Here is a 20960-nt window from a genome sequence, read left to right on the forward strand (position 1 = left end):
GAGGTTAATCTGTCCATCTGTTTTTCTTACTGTGGATGGTTGGTACTGCTATCCATAGGCTGATGGTCTCTGTAACCCGTAGCAGCCTTCTCTTGGAAGACACGGACTCACTGTATCTTTGTCAGTCCCTCCACCCCATCTCATAGACAAGACCAATGAAACTCTAACCAGAACACATCAACGTCATGAATCTCAAAGCAGACAGAAGAGGGTTTCTTTTTCCTGTTTGCTCTCTCACAGCTCCTACATCTAAATCTCAGGAGTAGTCCTCGTGGCATTTCTTCTTCCCAGCAGCGGGAATGAGTGGGGAGGGACAGGTTTAATGCACATGGCATCTGGGTCACGAGACAATGTGAATCCACAGGGAGCCAAGGACAGCTGAGGGAGGCCAGGTGGGCGGTGACTTCCTTTGCTAGTGGCTCAGGCTCCCAATCCGATGGCCATCCATGCTTTACAGACCGACAGTCCACACTTTCCTACGTAGTTATTGCCAATGATAGGAACAGTTACGCACAACCAGCCTTCGAGGTTGGTATCATTATCACCATTTCACAGATGAGGACGCTCAGAGTGGGTAAGGGCCTTGTCCAAGGCCACGGAGCTGACAGATGCCGGCATGGCTGCATTCCCCTCCGACACCCCAACCTGGGCTTTCTAATCAGCTGACTACTAGAAAGTAAGCCCAGAAGGTGAAAGCCACTGCTCAGCCATTGGAACAGGAATGGACTTAGAGAACGCTGTGCCCGAAGTCACTACTAATTGCTGAGGGGAAGAGGACTTTTGATTCACAGTTCTAACCTGTAAAACAGTGGCCCAAGTTCAACAGCCTCAGGGAAGGAGAGATTTGGGAACGAGTCTCAGATGGGAAGGGGTTCCTGGTGGAAGTGACGTGGCCCGTTCCTGCAAAGGATGGCATTCCTTGTGGTATTTTCAGAGGGGGCCCAGAAAGGATAGATTGGTGAGATTAAGTCCCTAAAGCGAAGATGATATGTGACAGGAAAGAGCCTGGGGAGTGAGCACTCACAGGACTCTCACCTGTTTTCAGCCATGAGGGCCCAAGGGTTGCCCTTGAACTCTAAAGCAGGGATCGGCAAACCTTTTCTGTAAAGGCTCACATAGGAAATAGTATTGAACCGTCTCTGTCACAATCACTCAAGCCTGCCTTGTAGTGCGACAGCAGCCTCGGGCAACCCACAAACGAGTGAGCATGGCTGTGCTCCAATATCTCATTGTGAAAACTGGCACTGGGCCCCATCTAGCCCATGGGCTGGCATCACCAACCCTGCTCTAAAGCCAGAGGGCACGGCATCGCCGAAGAACTAATGGACCGTGAAAGAGAATGGGAGGTAGCCCCACAAACTCCTGACATTTAACTCAGTTTCATGCAATAGCATCCACAAGGGACCAGTCGGAAGGGCAACATGCTTGCTTTTTTATTTACATACCTTCAGTTTTCTCATATTGGACCTTTCAAGAGGGATGAGAGACATGAATCGCTCCTGTCACTGACCGCGGTGGCCAGTTGTCCGATTGGCCCAGAAAACCCTTGTCAACCCTGGTGATGACTCAACCATTAGGCAGGAAAAGAAGCTCCTCTGGGGAATGAACCCAAAGGCTCTGAGGTATGGACAGCGTGGTGAGATTGGCAAAGAAAGGGACAGGCTGTCACCGAAAGAAAGAGAGGGAAAGGGAGAGAGGAAAGCTACGTCTGATACCAGAGCCATGCTGAGGACCCGGCCTCTCCAACGGGCCACAGCCAAGAGAAATGCCCTCTCCTTCTGTAACAGGCAAGCATTTGGGTGGCTCTAATGCCAACCTCTTCCTTGAGAACTTGGTGGCCCCTCATACAGGCCCCAGTGGGGTGGCCGAGTGGCCTACTCACCATGCAGCTCTGTCGTATTCTGCCCAGACACGGACAAACTCATCCAAGTGGTGAGGCCCCAGGATGGATGAGTCCCGAGTCAGGTACTCGAAGTTGTCCATGATGACGGCCACGAACAGGTTGAGCATCTGGAGGGCACAAGGCGAGAGAAGAAAAGTTAGGGGAACCCCAAAGCAGAAAAACAGACTTCAAGGCCAATCAACAATTCCCAAGTTTGTAAGGCTGAAGGCCCCGACCAAAGCCTGTTGATCTTGCTAAATGCGTTGCGTTTGTGTTATCTGTGCCACACATTTCACTGTGCGAACAGCATCATTTCAGTTTTCTATTTGCAAAGCATTGTTATCTGTTCCATTTATTTAATTGTTATCGTAGCAGCCAGGGAGCAGCAGCGACAACATGCGCCAAGGCTGGAGAAAGCTAAGGCCTGACGCCCACTCTCCCTTCCAGCCCCTCCCCCACCCTTGCTCCACCAAAGGAGCCAACAGAACGGGTGAGACCTCTCAGAGCCCACGCCATGGCTTACTGCATGCCGACTTGAAGCTATTCTTGGCTCTTGAGTGGCTTCCAAGACCCTGTTCTCCCACTTGCTTGCTCAACAACATTTATTGTCCACCCCCTGTATTCCAAACAGACACCCAGGTGCAGGGGGTGGGGGTAAGAAAGTTCCTATCTTAACCCGGGGATCTAGTCCCTTGCCTAGCACACAGCTTAAAGCACGCGGACACTCACTAGATGTTGTCACTTGAGTATTCTTAAAGCCTTAGTATTTAGTCAAGACTGCGACATATTGCAAATATACAAATGTTACAGATTTTTTCAGAAGAGCCAGGAAAGCACCATCTGCAGGTGACAGTGGTAACAGGATTTGAATTTCATATCATTTTCACACCATGAAATATTATTCATCCTTTGTTTCTCTCAACCATTTAAGAATGAAAAAGCCACTGTGTTTTACAAACGCAGGTGGTAAACCAGGTTTGGTCCATGGGCTGCAGTGTGCTGACCCCTGGTCTAGATTAGGCAGCAGGCGACAGGAATTACTGAAGGGGAGCAAACTAGGAGAGAGACGGGGGATAGCTGCGTGCAGAGGACCCTCAGGAGCAGCACTGAGGGGTAGTCATACCCTGAACCAAGCCAGTGGCAGGACAGCAGCCTAAACAGGACTAGATGGCCACAGTGAACAGCACTTGTTTTGTTGATTCTTGGCTGCCTAGCACCCGTTGACTGTACTTCTGCTCTTTTGGGGACCCACCCCTTGCCTATTCCTAGTTCATGTGGTTCAGTGGGGCACCCCCCTTGGGACCCAGCCTTAGCCAGTCATTGGATCCCATTCCTCTGGGCCATGGTGACTGGTGGTCCAGTCAAGGCCAGCAAAAGGGTACTGAACCTTCAGGGCAAACACTTGTCCTTCCCTGTTGGTCTTGAATGTGCAGGGACTGCTGCTGTGGTCTCAGAGCCTCAGGCTGGGATGTTTGAAGAAAGAGCCTGGAGCGAGCGAGCTACACTACACATACACAGTGGAATACTGCTCGGCCGTAAAAAAAAAAAAAGAACATTTACCTTCGGCGACAGCATGGGTGGACCTGAAGAGCATTATGCTAAGTGAAATAAGCCAGTCAGAGAAAGACAAGTACCATATGATTTCACTCATGTGTGGAATTTAATGAACAAACTAAACTACCAAGCAAAATAGAGACAGACTCACAGAGAGCAGGAAGACAGCTCTGGTGGGGAAGGGGGTGTTAGAGTGGTGGTGAAGGAATTGAGCAAAAAAGAACCAACTCATGGACACTGACAACAGTATGGTGATTGCAGGGGAGAGGAGGTGGTGAGGCTGGAAGAGGGCAGAGAGGGGATAAATTGTGGTAATAAAATAAAATAAAATAAAATAGAAAAAAAGAAATCTATAAATAGAAAAGGAAACTGGCCCTGGTGATGCCTTTGGAGCCCCGAATCAAGCCAGCTCAAGCCCCCTGCCCCAGGACTCCTCATTGCCACGTGCCTATCAAATCCCTTTCTGCTTCCGCCCATATAGCCAGGCTCGGTGTCACTTGCAAGAGAGAGAGTCCTGCCTGAGAGAGACCAGTGGGCTGTGGGGGTGAGGGAATGGGAGTCTCTGTTGCTGACTTGCAGGTTAAATGGCTGGGTGGGTACATGGAGGAGCCAGTTATGCAGGCGGGGTAACAGGATAAGGAAGACGTTTACAGGAGGGACCTGTTAGAGTCTTCTCTGCCAACACAGAGAGACTGCTGGCCCATCCTACTAACCAGTCAGAGAGACTGCTGGCCCATCCTACTAACCAGTCAGAGAGACTGCTGGCCCATCCTACTAACCAGTCAGAGAGACTGCTGGCCCATCCTACTAACCAGTCAGAGAGACTGCTGGCCCATCCTACTAACCAGTCAGAGAGACTGCTGGCCCATCCTACTAACCAGTCAGAGAGACTGCTGGCCCATCCTACTAACCAGTCAGAGAGACTGCTGGCCCATCCTACCAACCAGTCAGAGAGACTGCTGGCCCATCCTACTAACCAGTCTTCCTCCCTTCCTTCCTTCTTCCACCTAGAATGTAAGTGGATGACTCAAGTTCTAGCCTCAAGAGGATGAGGGACAGCCCTGGAGGTAAAGGAGCAGAAAGTCTGGAGCACTAACCACTGTGCAGTCACCATGACGAGCCCGCACTGCCTCCCTCCAGATTTCGCTGGTGCTCGAGGGAAAGAAACATCTCTCTGGGTTAAGCCACTGTTACTCGGCTGTCTCATGCAGCTGTGCCTGATCCTAGAACGGCCTCTCTGTCTGCCTCCGAGACTGGAGCCACAGTGAATATATATGCAATGGCTGCATGGGTTACAGACGGTTTTTCACGTATCCACACATCCTGTACACTCCTTTCTTGGTATCTATTATTCATGGTAACAAACACTCTTAGGTATTTATTATTGTTTTACATTTGCATATAGTCTTGTATAATGGTATGCTCATTCACACCTATTCTTTGTTTTAATGCTCGCCCTAACGTTTTCACGTGGCAGCTTTCATTATATCAGCCATTCAAGGACACAGTGCTTCCCACACACACTGGCATCCTTAGCTGCAAGCGCACGGCCTGGCACATCCCGCCCATCAGTACATCCCTCTGGGTGGCTGCGTGGGGCGACTTGCCCAAGGTCACAAAGTCAGTCTCCTGCGGGGCTGAGATTTGAAAGCAGATCCTCTCAGACTGAATATAGCGTGAATTTAAAAATAATAGTAGCATGAATTATGCAGCACCTTCCATCTCAAAATTCTACCAGTACCTTTATAGTCTCTAATGAATTTTCCAGTTATATCTCTGGTTTCTTTTAAATATTTATTAAACATTTACACCATGTAGGATAAAACTGTGATGTCTACACGTTCTTCTACACCACCATTTCACCCCATCTAAGCACTGAGACCCCTGTATGCCTTTCAGCCTTTGACGGCAGGGATGGAGGGACCATAACAGCTTTACCCCAGTGCCTACCCTTTTAATGACACACAGTACAAACGTGCTAACCATGTGAATGAATCAACTTATAAAACTTCGGAGGCACAGAAGAGAAAGGATGTACTGGGGGTTACAACAGATTCAACATGAAGTTCACTGCTCTATTCACCGAGCTCGACTCCACCCAGGAAACTGCCCACCTTTCCAGGGCGTTGCTTTAATTTTTGGTTCTGGTACAGCCAGTGCCTCGCCTTTTAATGACCACTCAGTACAAATGTGCTGAATGTGTGAATGAATCAACGTAAATTCCAGTATCATTCAAAACTGCTTTTCAGTTGTTTTCACTAGACATTCCACTTCCATATTTCTAAATAGGATACTGTTTTGTTTTTCTTTTCAAAATCTCCCACAGGGAGTTTACTAAAACACATCTATCTGCTCACCATGCAAATAACACTCTTATTATCAAGTCCTTTTCCCTCCCATCCTACAGAAGCTACAATAGCAGCAAAGCCCATAACTCAACGTGGGCTACTAATGTGGCAGTTAGTTCACTCTCTGTCCATCCCCTGCTGGTCCCCCTCTGTCTAGCTGCAAGCCACTTCCCCACACCTGAGAGATGGACAGGTGGCAAGTCCCCCCAGGATCACGTTAGAAGCAGAAATGGCTGGATGAGAGACAATTCATTTACTTTGGGATGTCCAGCCATGAAACTGCCCACTTTCCCAGGGAACTGCTTGAGCTTTTGATTCTTGTATAGTCAGTGGCGTTAGCACTGAAGCTGAGCTAAGAGATGTCAGGATGGCCACAAACACAGGACTGGCCATCACTGATTCGGCAGGGACACCTCAATCATCATCCTGTTTATCCCCACTGGTCAGATTATGCAGCGCAGAGATTTCTGGATGCTGCTGTGCCGATTCATGCTTCCTTCCTCCCAAAGAAAGAACGAAGGGGTACCTGGGCCCCTCACTATTCTGTAAGCAAGTATGCTCCACAGTTATTACTCAATGTTCACTAATACCTGAAGCAATTAGATCCTCTCATGTCAAGCTGGTCACCGTCACTAAACATCTATATATATAAAAGTCAGAACGACAGAACGACTGGAACGACTGGAATGACCACAATGATCGATTGCTATGACATGCACTGCGGCGGCCAACCAGCTGGATTGGGACCCCGATGGGCTCCACCCAATCTCCTACAGCCCCTCCCCCAGGCCGGCCCCACCCCTGAGTGCCCCCCCCCCACCCTGATAGGGTGTGGGGCTGGCTGTCCAACCTCCCACACCCCCCATCCCCAGCCGATCCAGCCCCGATAGGCCCCCATTGGGGCAGGCCGGCCAAACCCCACCTGTGCACGAATTCATGCACCGGGCCTCTAGTCATGACATAAGAGAATTGCATCCATTATACTGTATATTGTCACCATTCTACTCTTATTAATGCTATCTCCTTGTATTTTCAAGGTACCTTTTCTCAAACAGTTCAAAGGTCTCCAGAGAGAGAGAGATGTTCTTGGCCTTATTTATAAAACATCCGAGGTACAGAAGAGAAATGATTTACTGTGGGTTACAAGAGATTTGACATGAAGTTCACTGTTCTAGTCAATGACCTCTACCCCACCCACCAACCCTGCCCATAGCCATCCTTCCCAGGGAAGCAGCAAACGTCTTTTCAAACATGGATAGCCTCCCACTCAGTAGTCTGATAAGTACTGTGGCCTCCAAGAGTTCTCTTGAGAAAACCCTGGCTCTCAGTGTGGGCTGGAGTGTGTGGGACCATCCACCGACGGAAACATCTCGTGACTATTTATCAGGGTTGGGAAGGGCTGGGCCACACTGTGGGTCAAGGGCACAAGGCTACTCACCAAGAAGGAGCAGAAGAAGATGAAGGAGACAAAGTAAACATAGGCCAGATCGGTGCCGCAGCGTTCGTTCTCGTTCTGCCCGGAGGGTGCCGTGGTGTCAGGCTCACAGCCTTTCTCCCCGAGGCACGACAGCATTATCTCCTGCCAGGCCTCGCCTGTGGCACTCCTGAGTCCAGAAGACATTTTGGTTATTAGTTGCAGATCTGCATGTCCTTGGCCTTCTCTCCCGATTCTCCCGTCCCTTTCTCTTGCCGTAGGCCCAACGGGTTTGCCTAGTGCTCGAGGCTCTCAGTGCTTTCCATGCAGAGATGGAGAGTGTCAATGAGTCTCTCTCGGGTCCTGCCACCTCACCCACTGCTTCCCTGTTTTTGGAAGAATCTCTGCTGATCGTGATGGGACTTTCTGAGACCCCCAACATACCCGGCCATCCAGGCCTTAACTGGAATTTGATCTGCAAGAAACTGTACTCGCCTTCCCCCGCTCAGAGTCCCAAAGGACATGCTGAAGCTGCAATTTGCAAATTCACTACCAAGTTAGAGATGACCCCCCTGCTGCCCCCACCCTACTGTCATCCTGCTAGGAGCGGAGCACGGGGAATGAAGAGACACAGGCAGTGGAAGAGGCAAAGACCAACTCTGTCCCCTCGGTGGAGGGTTAAGCTACAATAGTTCCACGTCCAGGTACCTGAAGAGTAGCATGAGGGACCCAAAGAAACTCCGGAAGTTGTTGTGCCGGTTGATGTGACTCTCCTCATCTAATTTTATGTTTCCAAATACCTGGAGGAGAAAACCAACAGAAAGTGCTGAGCACGGCGGAGCTGCGAGAGGTACCCGGCGCATGGACATGAGATGCAGGGTTGGCACATCCACACGCTTGGCTCCTCCTGATGGCCTCGCCCTGAACCAGACAACTCACATCCAGGCAGGCTGGTGGGCCCCGTGCTTGTGGCCCGATAAGCAGGAGGGAAAAGAAGGCCAAAGAAGGCAAGATCTGGGAAATCTTCCACCTGTCTGTCGTTCCTCCCACACCTAATTTGGTCTTTTTATTTCCATGGCACTTGTCACCATGGCACTCACCGTGGTACTTAAGCTGCCTGCCACAGACATTACCCCATCACGGGAGTCTCTGCCTGTCCGGGTAGTGCTGATGGAAGCATCTGTATCTGCAGATGTGACTCTGGCTTGGGAAGATGCTGCCCTCAGTGCACAAGTTTAGTTCAGAGAAGGGCATCTCTGTCTTCCTTGGATGTGTTCCTACCCAGAGAGTCAAATTTCAGAAGGTCCATATGTCTGTAAACTACTGTCCCTGAGGATGAGCACACACAAAGCAAGTCCAGGCCAGAGGGATGAAGAAAGTCAGGACGGTGGACGCTTGGAAGAGGAAGAAGGAAACGGGTTTGGGCAGGTCTGGCTACTGAGTGAGTTTACTAATCTGCCCTTGGTCGCTGGGCTTAGAATGTGGTCACCAGGCAAATCCATGTGAAAAAAGAGGGAAAATCCAGAGAGCTTCATCTGCAGACACTGACTAAGGATGAGCTCTCCAACACAGTGCTGCCTGGAGCCAAGGTCACCCAAGGTCTCTTCAGGTGAGAAGGTGCCCTTCTATAGGCACGTTCCTCCCCAGCTGCGCTTCCGACATCAGGGTCTGGTCTCGCAAGTCACCGTTTGCACAACTGAAGGCTCACAGGTCCCTTTCCCAGCCATTTGAGACAGTTTTCAGCCTATATCTAACGTGCTTCCGTTTATCTAATATATGCTGAATGCAACATATTCCCCCCCTAACAGTTTTCAGAATGTGCAATTGAGGAACAATCTCTGCCCCCAGCTATTTTGCTCAGATAACTCCCACTGACACCTGCTTTGGGAATGTGTTCTGAACGTTGCTTTTCAAAACCCAAATACTACTTGTCTCTCAGGGAGAATGGAGGGGGCAGGCCAGGCAGCATTGGGGAAGCGGGAAGGAGGAAGATAAGAAGGTAGAGAACCCCCCCAACAGACAAACAGCAGCACTGAAAAAATCCCCAACAATCAAATCTAATTCTGGGTGCCCCAGGAGGAAGCTGTCAGGACCCCTCGTGTGTGTTCGCATCTCCTTCTCTCTCTTTCACCCTCCTGGCTCAGAATCCACGATTCATCCCTGATTCACCACATACACCAACCTTGTGTCCTTTCTCCCTGTGACACACCTGAAGCCATCATTAGATGTCCTCATTATGACCTCCTCAAACACCTTCTCCAATCATGACCTGGTTAGAGGGCAGGCCGAGAGTTTGCATGAGGTATGTGTGTAATAGTCAAAGAAAACAAAACTTACACGGAATGTTCTCCAAGCAAATTTTCAAGCCAAAAATGTGTATTTACTGTGAAGGTGGTCTAATTTTTTCCACTTTATTTTTTTAGCTTTTCACTCAGTCCTTGTCACTAACCCAAATTTCCTACATCAAATGGGTACGGAGGAGAAAGAAGGAATGCTGAGACCCATTAGAAAACTTATTGAACGTATAGGCTTATACCCTTTTTCACTTGGACTCACAGAACTGTAGAACCAGGAAGGACTTGTGAGGCTGTGTACCCAACTCCTCTACAGGACTGGTGAGGGCGTTAAGCCCAGAGAGGTTCAGTCACTTGACCAAGTTTGCACAGCTGGTCAGCGGTAGAGCTGAGGCTGAAAGCATCGCCTCTAAGGACCTACAGCCCAGAGCGCTTTTCCATACCCAGCAAGTTACTCCTTCCTTCCACATTCAGATTCCTCTACAAAGCTCTCTTCTCCCAAGATGACTTTGAAAGTTCAGAATAACAGTCCTTCCTATAGAGCAGTGGTTCTCAACCTTTCTAATGCCGCGACCCTTTAATACAGTTCCTCATGTTGTGGTGACCCCCAACCATAAAATTATTTTCGTTGCTACTTCATAACTGTAATTTTGCTACTGTTATGAATCGTAATGTAAATATCTGTGTTTTCCGATGGTCTTAGGCTCTACAGCAGCGGTTCTCAACCTGTGGGTCGCGACCCACAGGTTGAGAACCGCTAGCAGGGTCGCCTAAGACCATCGGAAAACACAGATATTTACATTACGATTCATAACAGTAGCAAAATTACAGTTATGAAGTAGCAACGAAAATAATTTTATGGTTGGGGGTCACCACAACATGAGGAACTGTATTAAAGGGTCGCGGCATTCGAAAGGTTGAGAACCACTACCATAGAGACATCTTGTTGTGTTTACCTCTCTAATGCTCTGTTCTCCTGTCCTTCTGCCTTTGTTTGTAAGGATCCCTTTGCTTTGTTATGACAATATGAGATGCAATCTTTCTAGTTAGAAGCTTTGTATCTCTCTCTTACTCTCTCTTGTGTGTGTATGTACATAGGCGCGCGCCTATGTATACGCGTGTACACACACACACACACACACACACACACAGAGGGTAAGGACATTCATTTAGCACAGTGCCTGCCACTCAAGAAGTTGAGTAATGGTGAACAGCATTATCGTCATTTTCAGTAGTATTAATAACCAGTTAGTATGGGAGATGGTGTAATCCTAGTGTATTTTGTTTGAAAATGAAAAAGGCGGTAAGAACTTTTTTTCAGCATAAGTAAAAAAGAATGTCATTTTATCAAGTTCCATTTGGCTGTTCAAGAAGATTTTAATTCTAGAACCAAATACTCGGAAGTTCGAAGGGACTTAGTAGAAGTCGTCAAGGCAATCTTCAAGGTCGCTGGAGTCAGCTTCCTCCACGCCCCAGACTTCATTGGTAAACCCCTGCTCAAGTGTCCTCCGCGGAGAAGATCTCATTACTTCTCAGCCAAGTCTCACACTTCCTGACACTTGGCTTCTATCACATAAATTCTCCAGTAATGGGGTCAGAAGATGAATGAAATCCAGAAGCGCAGCCGCAAGAGGAGTAAAAGGGAGAGCCTTTCAGAGGGGCTGCCGACTGGGCAGGCCTGGGAGATGTGGCCAATGACTCCAGATGGCAGGTGCCATGGAAAAGACAGCTGGTAGGCAATCCAAAGGTGGCCAGCCTGCCTGACTGCAGGGGACTGCCACTTGGCTGAAGTTCTGTGTTGGGGCTTAGTCTCTCCACCTCCAAGTCATAGAGTTAGCCTCCCTGAGACCAGCAGAGAGCCGGTGCCCCCGGCCAGGTAGGGCCGTGGGCTGCTGCTGTGTGTTTTCAGCAGGAGCCCACCTGCCCTAAATGACAGTTGCTTGTGAAAGATCTTTTGGGCTCTTCCGCTCAATGGGCCTTTGGAAACTGTAGGAATATCCAAGGTGGGAACCTGATCCCCGCTTCTCAATTCCCAAACCAGGAAGGATGTGTAACCAGCCAGCTGCACGGCCCTTTGAGAAAAATTAGCTGGAATGTGGCCCTTGGGTGTAGGTTTGGCATGCTGCCAGGAACCTGACAAGTTGTTCCCTGGGGTGAGTGTCAGGTTGTAAATCTCAGCCATTCAGGATTTTACTCAGACATATTCTGTGTCACTGCATACAGGAGATCAGCCATTGACCTTCTTTAAGGCCTAACTCTAACACCCGAGACCCTGAACAGTTGATCAGCATGAGCCCTGCCCCCTCCTTAGTCTCCTGGGCATCCTCTGGCCAAGAACGCAGGTGCCACCTTTGCTGTGGTTTGTTGTTGGAAGTCCAGCTACCTGTAAGTCATCACTATGGTCTCACAACCTCAGATGAAACCCCTGTACCAGGCCACCCTGCCTACCTGGGCAACCTGAGTGGGGAAGCCGGCACCTGGGAAATTCCCAAGGTCACACGGCAACAAGACCTTGAGAGTGTGCCCCTTTAACGCACCCCCAGCCCTGAGGGCTCAGTGAGCCAGAGACAGTCTGGGCCACAACCGCCCTGACCAGGCCCAGCACGCGCTGGCTCACCTGCATCCCGATGATGGCATAGATGAAGAAAAGCATGGCAATCAAGAGGCAGACGTAGGGCAGGGCCTGGAAGGAAAGCAGAGATATGACCGTGAGTTCAAAGGCAGGCAGCTCTCAGGCTCAACAACAGCCTGCAGTCGCCGGCAGTACAAGGCGTCTTGTCCGGAGGCTGACTTACGCAGACTCTCTGGGGGTTGTGTCCCCAGGGGCTGTCCTATTTCAGGGTGCCATACTTTGCAGATGTCCACATCCTCTGACAGAGATGGAAGCTGTTGGCCATAGGGAGGCTCGTAATTGACCTCCTGTCCAGAATATTCCCTCACCTGGAGTGTGGCCCAGATCTCCAGGGAGAGCTGGGAAAATTCCTGGGCCTGGGGCTTATCCCACTTTGCACAACAGAATATTAATAATGTGGGCCATTGTGATGTAAATTACACAGCAAGCATCCAGCACTGGCTCCAATCCTAGTGTTACCCTTTCCCATTCCCCCACTCAATGCGGAGCCCATGAGAAGAATCTGTAAACAAACTCAAATGCTGGGGTCTTGGTTGTTTGTCAGTTCCTAGAAATCTCCTTCATCCTCCGAGAAAACATCTTTTCCCAAAGTTTTAGGTTTTTGATATTTCCATATGTGTCATGCAAAATCCCCAAAACGCCTTTTAGGTGTCAGCCACCACCAAGCCCTGTCCAAACCACGCAGCACAAAGTCCCACACTGGGCAAGCGAACTGCCGCTTAGGGATGACATCTGTTATGGGGTGAAGGGGCCAGGGAAGGAGATGGAAGGCAGGAGACCGCCCTGGGTGGCTGGGTGCATGCACACAGAGCAGTTGGGCTGGGGGCCAGGGTGGGCACTGTTAATTCTGCGGTGATCTCAGTGCCGACGTGCCAATCCCTCTTCTTTATCGTCCAGGAAGCTCCCCGAAAGGCGGCACAGCTACCTACTGTGCATCTCCACTCTATCTTGAGTGTGGACAGTGCAGATCCCAGGGGATCAATTCCAGGCTCTCAGCCGGCAGGAGCCGCAGGGCTCACCAACAGACCTCACCGAATGGAGCCCCGGGAGACTTTGGTAATGCGAGTAAAGTTGGTGGGAGAACCCCCTCTCCAATGAGGGCTGACTCCCGAGATCTGTGGGCCGACTGGCTGCATTTCGAGGGGCCATGGGAAGACTCCCTCTGCTGAAAGGAGAGAGTAGGGAGGCAGGTTGCGTGCCACCTGGGTGTGCTACCTTCTACCAACTTCTATGTTCACCTCCTGCCCTTATTCTACCTTCTCTCCTCCAAGGGCTCCAGTCCCTAGTTCATCTCTCCCTTCCCACAGCTTTGGAGAGAGGACTAAAGATTCATTCTGATCTCTTCTTTATCACGTTATAAATTCCAACGCAGTGGTGCAGACCTGGGCTGAGCTCAGGGCTGAGAGGGCGGGGGCAGGCAGTGCCATGCTGTTTATATTGTGTGGCCCCTGCTGTGTATCTGCAGAGGCAGCCTTTGTTATGCCAGCGTTGGGAAAACAACTTTTATGCATGTCCCAGGACTGTTCCAATAAGGGAACTCCTACCCGTCACCGTGTCACCTGTCTTCACCAGTGTGTGTATTCACTGAAATAAGCCAACCATTTGGCCATCACTTTTTGACAGGCTTTTTCTTTGCCCTGCATAGTGTTCAGTTTTAACAGAGAAATGGTGATCACGATAATATGACAGGCTGACACGTAGTTCTTAAGAGACTCACGAACAAACGGTAGCTTGTTGGGGAGGCTTCTAGAGAAAAAGGTTTTAAGAGCATCTGGTTTCAAATCCTAAATCTGAATTCACCTGAGACTCGTAGTAAATTCTTGCTAAGGGTTTAGATTTCTCCTCTGCCAGTTAGCTTGGGAAACGTGGTTTTCCGAAGGCCTCTGTGGGAGCTATCACATCAAACAATGACTCTGGATACAGCAAAAATGTCAAAGGTTGCTCCGAGGAGCCTGAGCGAACTTCCTTACAACTGGCCTCACTTCTCAAGCCCGCGGGTCCTGGATGGAGAAGTGAATCAATGATGAGAGTGTTGGGTAAGCGAACGCCCTTTCTGAAGGATAAGAAACTGCAAACTCCCTGGCTTGCCTTCTTTATCACAACTTGGACTGAAAAGACAGGGGTGGGCAAAAGTTGGTTTACAGTTGCACTGTGACATTCTTTTGAGTTAATAAAGCTATTTTAAATAATCATAACCTGCATGTCTTTCTCCAGACAAACAACTGTAAACCTACTTTTGCCCACCCCATATATAAATAATTAAAACAAAGAAGACAATTCTGTGATTTCTTATCTTTCAATCACTGAAAAGCATCATATTCATTATTAAAACACAGTCTTGGAAAAACTTGTTTTTATATAAGAGGAACATAGTAAGCATTTGAATAATATTTAGGCCCCCTGAACCTTAAAAATAACTAATTATGGCCCTAGCTTGTTTGGCTCAGTGGATAGAGCATCGGCCTGAAGACTGAAAGGTCCCAAGTTTGATTCCGGTCAAGGGCACTTGCCCATGTTGCAGGCTTGATCCCCAGTATGGGGTGTGCAGGAGGCACCCGATCAATGATTCTCTCTCATTATTGATGTTTCTATCTCTCTCCCCCTCTCCCTTCCTCTCTGAAATCAATAAAAAAATATTTTTAAAAAAAGCTTCCCTTAAAAAAACACACCAACTAATTATGGTATTGGCTAGAGCCTGAAGGTATTTAAATAGGTTTGGGAACTTCTTTTACTGGAAGTCTCTGCCATTAAAGTGGGTCTCAGGTATCGGTATTTCACTTACACTTAATTACACATACACCTCTGTTCTTTCCAAAGATGCTTCCCAGGTTACCCTTGCCAGGCATCCTGTTGGTATACAGGACACAGAGGCAATTGTGAGCACGCCACACACCCAGTGGCTCAGGAAACACACTGATGAAGACGTGCTGGGACTCGTCTTGCTATAAAACAGACCTCAAGGAGTCCTGTTCGGTGAGATAAAGCCACTGTCACGTCCCTGAAAATGCAGAGGGTAAGTGACTACAGGTGGCTGGCGCTATACACGGACAGGGTTTTGGAATGCCTCCTAAGATAAGCTCCCTGCCTCAGTGGACAGAAGAGATAACTGAGTTACTAAGTTGAGGTGGTTTTCTAGAATGAGATTCTATCCGGTTAGACATAAGCTGCCCGCTGCACGGCCGAGCTGTGCTGTGTGTATCTAGCGCTCCTCACGGACACCCGTTCCACCAGCGTCAAAGGTGAAGGGACTTGGGTAATGACGCCGTGCTGCCTGGCTGTGCTGTTGGCACTGACAGGGCCACCCTAACCCTCGGAGAGGAGGAGCGGGTGCCTCTCACCTTGAAGGACTGCACGAAGGTCCAGAGCAAAATCCGGATGGTGTAGCCCTGACGCAGAAGCTTGATGAGGCGGGCGGCACGGAAGAGCTTCAGGAAGCTCATATTGAAGCCGCTGGTGTTCACCAGCTGGTGGACCGAAAGGAAACAGAATTAGTGGCATTAGAGTCATTTAGAAAATATAAGCACTAGTTAGCATTTGCGTATTTACCCCTCATTCAGATAATAAAATTGGACATGGATTCCGTCTTCTCTGCTTAACCCATCTCCGGCTGAAGGGCCAGTGAGGACCATCTCTCTCAGCCTCCCCAGGCCTGCCTTCTATTCCCAGGGAGAAGGGTAGGAAGTACCCTGGAGGGTGCCCTGTGTTAGACAGAAACAACCTGCTAGTCTTCTGTAAATCCTAACTCTGCACTTAGATGCCAAAAGAACAGATCTACTCCAACATTCTAAGAGAGTTCCTAGGAGCTCTCCAAGTCTTCTTTAGGATGAATAGTTTAGGGAAACGATTCAGGTCTAACAACTTTGGGGGCAAAAAATCCTAGACACTAGGTCTCTTCCGGCACTCTCTCTATCCGTTCCACTCACTCCAGGAGATGTCTGCTATGTGAGTCATGCAAATGAAACAAGGCTTCCGTGAGATCCAGGGCCCTCAGATGTTTGCATTTTCTGGCTAAAGCTCAGGAGTGAGGACGTGAACTCCCCACACTCAGAGGGCTACAGGTATGGTTTGATGAGTTTAAAACAGACTGAACGTGCAGAGGGTTTTCTTAGATGCTACTTCAGGGCCAAGCTTAAAGACCAGCTCTCCGAGCCATTCACCTTGCTGTCCGTCAGAATGATTTCTGTGATGCTGCCGATCACGGTGATGAAGTCGAAGATATTCCAGGTGTCTCGGAAATAGTTCTGCCAAGAGAATTCACCCATGAGGGCATCAGAAAAAGGAGGAAAAGAAAACCAGGAAGAAAAGAAAAACTGGGGAAAAGATAACTTTTATTACATAACTTTGTCACTTGGAATGGAAACTTGTTAATTTATGTACAAGTTCATTCCATCATTGGCTTCAGTTTCCTATTTCACACCAGAAATGCTATGTCTCCTTTACTAATTTGGGAATTTCTCATTTGGGAAGCAGTTTCATCACTATTTGAAGACCTTGTTACTGAAGGTGTCACTAAAAAGCTCATATGTAAGGAAGAGATTTGTGGCCAAGAACATCATAAATCCAAGAAAAAGAAAGATCATTGTCACCTACAAGACAATCAAATTACTTACAATATTATTTCAAGGATTTCTACAACTATAACTCTATCCATTTTGTATCACGTGACCCTATAAATATACAGTTCTGACTTTCAATTATTAATAAAAGTCACAGAGATGTCCTAAGTGACTAAAGATGAAAGATGTGCTAAAATCCCCTCTAACTCCATTGAGCCTTTCAAACCAATGGGTGATTTGCAATAGGATGAACAGACTTGATTCCCCCCCCACCCTTCTTCCTGTGCTCTGTTACACCTTTTGAGGAAATAAAGTACCAGGAAGCAGTAATAAAATGAGTGGGTCGAAGGAGATGGAAGAGAAACAAAGGACCCAGGAAATCCACCAATCAGATAACACTTTCCCTAACAGAAAGAGTGGGCTCTGCAGCCATTTCCAGGGCTCAGGTGAGCTAAGACCTTGGATTGTATTCCTTAAAAGACACAGGACACTCAGGTCTCCCAATGTCACCTGCTTGCCCACAGCACTCTCAGGGCACTATAGAAGTGCACCCCCGCCCCCATCCTTATGGCTGGCATCAGTGAGTCCTTGCTGTGGGCGCCAGATACTGGGCCAGGCCCTTGGCATTCATTCAATTCATTTATTCCTCCTATGGAGTCTATAGAAAGACAGTGATACCTATGTTCATGAAATACTGAGTGGTAGGGTTGGTAAGAAGAGTAGGGAGAGACAAAGATAGGGAAGGAGCGTGGGGAGATGAGCTACGTATAATGAACACCTACTCAGGACTGGAAGCCTTAGATGCCTTGGGCATACGGCCTAATTGGATACACACAACAAATACCTGAGGCTGCAAGGTGGCTATTGTTATCCTCATTTTATGAATGAGCAAAGTGAGGCTTGTCTGATTCCAAAGTCAGATGTACCTGCCAGGCATAGAGAGAAACTGGAGCACAGAGCCTCACAATCACACTTTCCATGGCGAATACCTACTCCTTCATGACTGGAGCCAAGGCGAGTCTCCAAGTCCCTCTTATCCCCAACCTGGGGCAGATGCCTAGTACCTGGATCTCCACCCTGCTCCCCCCACATAGAGCAGAGAGAATACAAAGCCAGGTCTCTGAGGACGGAAGCTCTGGATTCCAGGTGAGGATGCTTTCCCACAGTATGGTAGGGACCCACAATGTAGTCAGAATAGTACATTACGGTGGACAGAATGTGGGCTTCCAAGTCAGCCAGACCAGGATCTGAATGCTGGCTCTGCCTTGTAGGAACCCTGGACAAAGCATTCAATCTGCCTGAGCCCTAGCGCATCCATAAGGAAGACCACTGCCCATCGAATAGAGCTGATATGAAGCTGAAATGAATAATATGTAAAGTATTTGGTACTTAATAGACAACCAGTATATGTTTATTCTCTCCCTCTTTTTCTTCCTTTTTTATCCCCATTATACTCTCCAATTCTACTGCCTTTTATTGTGTAATCCTCAAAAGAATGGCACAATTTTTCTGACCTTCAGTTTCCTCATTTAAATGAACAACAATAATGCTAATGATGCTACTGGCCATGGCTATTTCAGTCACTGAGAAGACCGGACAGGGTGCATGTTAGGGTATCTGAACACCTAGAGCACTCTATCAACGTAAAGACGTACCTGGGACTAGTGGTGCCTTTCATACTGTGGAGATGTCTCGCAACCTTGAATGACAATATGGGGACGAGGGTGGGAAGGAGGCAGGCTTTGGGGCCGAATCATCTGGTTAAGCTTTTAAGTCTGTATTCAGCATTTACCATAATTAGACACGTAATTGGGGACTTAAGTCACAGGTAGTATCAATACCACATGCAAGTAATCAAGATGCACGGGGAAACTTCCCTCGTTGCGGTACCACTTCTCTATCACCCCACTCACCCCGCACTCAGGGCTAGACTGTATTACCCAGGCATCTTTGTTGGTGGTAGTTTCTTTTCACTCTTTTATTTCCCCAAATCTCAAGTCTCAAAACACTCAAAAGGAAGTGAGGCAGACAACAATGCGGCCACCTGCAATGGGTTTCCTTCAACTCTCCTCCCCAAGCCATCAAATAAATGACTTTTCAAAGGGCCATTAAGAGAGCAAAGCAACCCCACAATCAGCTCTCGCAATTATCAAGCCCATATTCAGACAACAAGCAAAGTTTCCCTTCTTGCAGAGAAACCCGGATACACGTATCATTTGGAATAGAAGCTCACATGAAATAAGTGGGAAACAGCTGTCAAGTGGGTTTCCCTGCATCCCACTGGTCTCCCTGTAAACGCTGAAGCAAGGGGGTGGGGGCCGAGAGGACGCTCTTATTTACAGGACACTGAAGCAATCGGCTAGGTTTGCTTCACGCTCTTGAGAGCAGATGCAAGAATTTGCCGATTATAATTAGTAGTTCAAAAGTCAAAGGAGGACTCATGACAGAAAAACTCATTCCAACCCTTCCCAAACCCAAGTCCAGAATACACACACCTCTCTCTCCTACCCACACACATACACACTTCAAATGTCATTAGCTTTTATAAGCTTAATAAACATTTTTGTTGGCAGAAATTACTCTTCATGTAACTAAGGGGAGGAGGCACATTAGGTAAAACCTATTATCAACTATGTTTGAGGCTAGAGGGACAGCTATTTTCCCATTTGAGTTATAAAATTTTATACCTTTTACAGTAAATGAGCACTCCAGGTTTATTAGTTCAGGCCTTGCTTTGCTCCCTAGCAACGGATAAATCGCAATGCTAGTGAGACCCAATGACTGTCACCCCTCAACCAGTGATGGAATCGGACAGGACCAGAGCGGACAGCTGGATGAGCGTGGAGCTCTCCTATCCTTTGCCCTTTCTCCCAACCCACCATCACCTTGTGTCCATGGTAGTTTACTAGGCAGTCGAAAGGAGCCCACCATTAGGTGGGTAGGTACACGAACCGTTTTTGAGTAGTGGTACCCACTCTCCTTCCCACAAAGGCTGGGGAGAAATGTGATGAGGATACATTCCATGACTTACCAAGAAGCCAAACGCAATGATCTTCAGGACACATTCCAAGGAAAACACCATGGTGAAGGCGATATTCAGGTACTTCAGGGCCAGTTCATAAGTACAGGGCGCAGAGTAGTACTGCCAGGAAGAGAAAAAAGGAGAGAAAGAACCAACCCTTAAAGTGAGAGGGGTACTCCGTGTCCCCAAGGCTGGCCATCTCTCACCCCTCCCCTTGGGAGGCACTCTGGCACGTGGTACAGGAGAGACCGACATGGAATTCTGCAGAGAAGACATATATTCCATAGGGAAGACTTATATATTCCATAGGGAAGACTTACATATTCCATAGGGAAGACATATATTCCATAGGGAAGACTTATATATTCCATAGGGAAGACTTACATATTCCATAGGGAAGACTTACATATTCCATAGGGAAGAACGAAACAAAACAGAGGGAAACACAGACCCTCCCCCAAGGCTACTTATTAGCAAAAGCCAATCTTCTCAAGATGCAAGTGGGCAGGACAGAAACCTTTTCCAGAGTTAAAACTTGCCCATTTAGTATTAAACAAGGTCAAATCTCTTCCAACACTCCATTAGAACCCTGTGATCACCTACATCTCCGTACATTTCCACCCTTGTCTGAAATTCATTGCCATCACAACCTCTGGGCTTGGGAATTACCGGGCAGTGTTATGTTTCACTGTACTTTGCCCCAAAGACTGAGAGGCTGGGCTATTGAAAGAGAGAAGATCAAAAAGAGAATCCATGACGGAAAAGCAGGTAAGGACCCTCACACTGGTAAGGTGGAGTGTCTTGGGTGAACACGCAATTGCTCTGTGAGGGAAGAGTCCCTGAGGTTCGCCTGCCCCAGTGCCTCCGGCCACCACCCTCTCACCTTCATCATCAGCACGATGGTGTTCAAGGCAATCATGGCCATGATGGTGTACTCAAAGGATGGAGACACCACAAAGTGCCAGACGCGGTACTGGAAGGTGTGCCTGTTCTGCGGCATGTAGCGGGTGAGTGGCTTGGCACTGATGGCGAAGTCGATACACGCCCTCTGTAGGAAAGTCATGATTGGTTATTGGCCCAAGCCCAAATCCCCCAAGCCTTGCACATCCGTGGCTCTGTTAGATGGTTAGAAGAAGAGGACAGCGTATAAAACATAGGGTGGCACAAACAGATGTAAAAATGGCAAAAGGGATTGTCTGGGCAACACTGTAGGTGAGATATCACCTTAAATGAATACACAGAACTGGGGGGGTGGGTC

The 20960-nt window shown here is 48.3% G+C and overlaps 1 protein-coding gene across 3 annotated transcripts in view; it reads right to left on the bottom strand.

The window, feature by feature from the left end:
• Positions 1-20960, bottom strand: part of CACNA1E (calcium voltage-gated channel subunit alpha1 E) — a 265342-nt gene that overhangs the window by 18092 nt on the left and 226290 nt on the right. For all 3 annotated transcript variants that reach the window (XM_080648664.1, XM_080648663.1, XM_080648662.1), the window contains 8 exons: positions 20586-20750; positions 19712-19822; positions 16282-16365; positions 15463-15588; positions 12110-12175; positions 7907-7998; positions 7223-7388; positions 1883-2010 (listed from right to left, as the gene is read on the bottom strand). In XM_080648664.1, the coding sequence (XP_080504790.1) occupies positions 1883-2010; positions 7223-7388; positions 7907-7998; positions 12110-12175; positions 15463-15588; positions 16282-16365; positions 19712-19822; positions 20586-20750 (938 nt within the window). The remainder of the gene's footprint in view (positions 1-1882; positions 2011-7222; positions 7389-7906; positions 7999-12109; positions 12176-15462; positions 15589-16281; positions 16366-19711; positions 19823-20585; positions 20751-20960) is intronic.

This window comes from Plecotus auritus (genome assembly GCF_963455305.1).
Source record: "Plecotus auritus genome assembly, chromosome: 12".
Lineage (NCBI taxonomy): Eukaryota > Metazoa > Chordata > Mammalia > Chiroptera > Vespertilionidae > Plecotus > Plecotus auritus.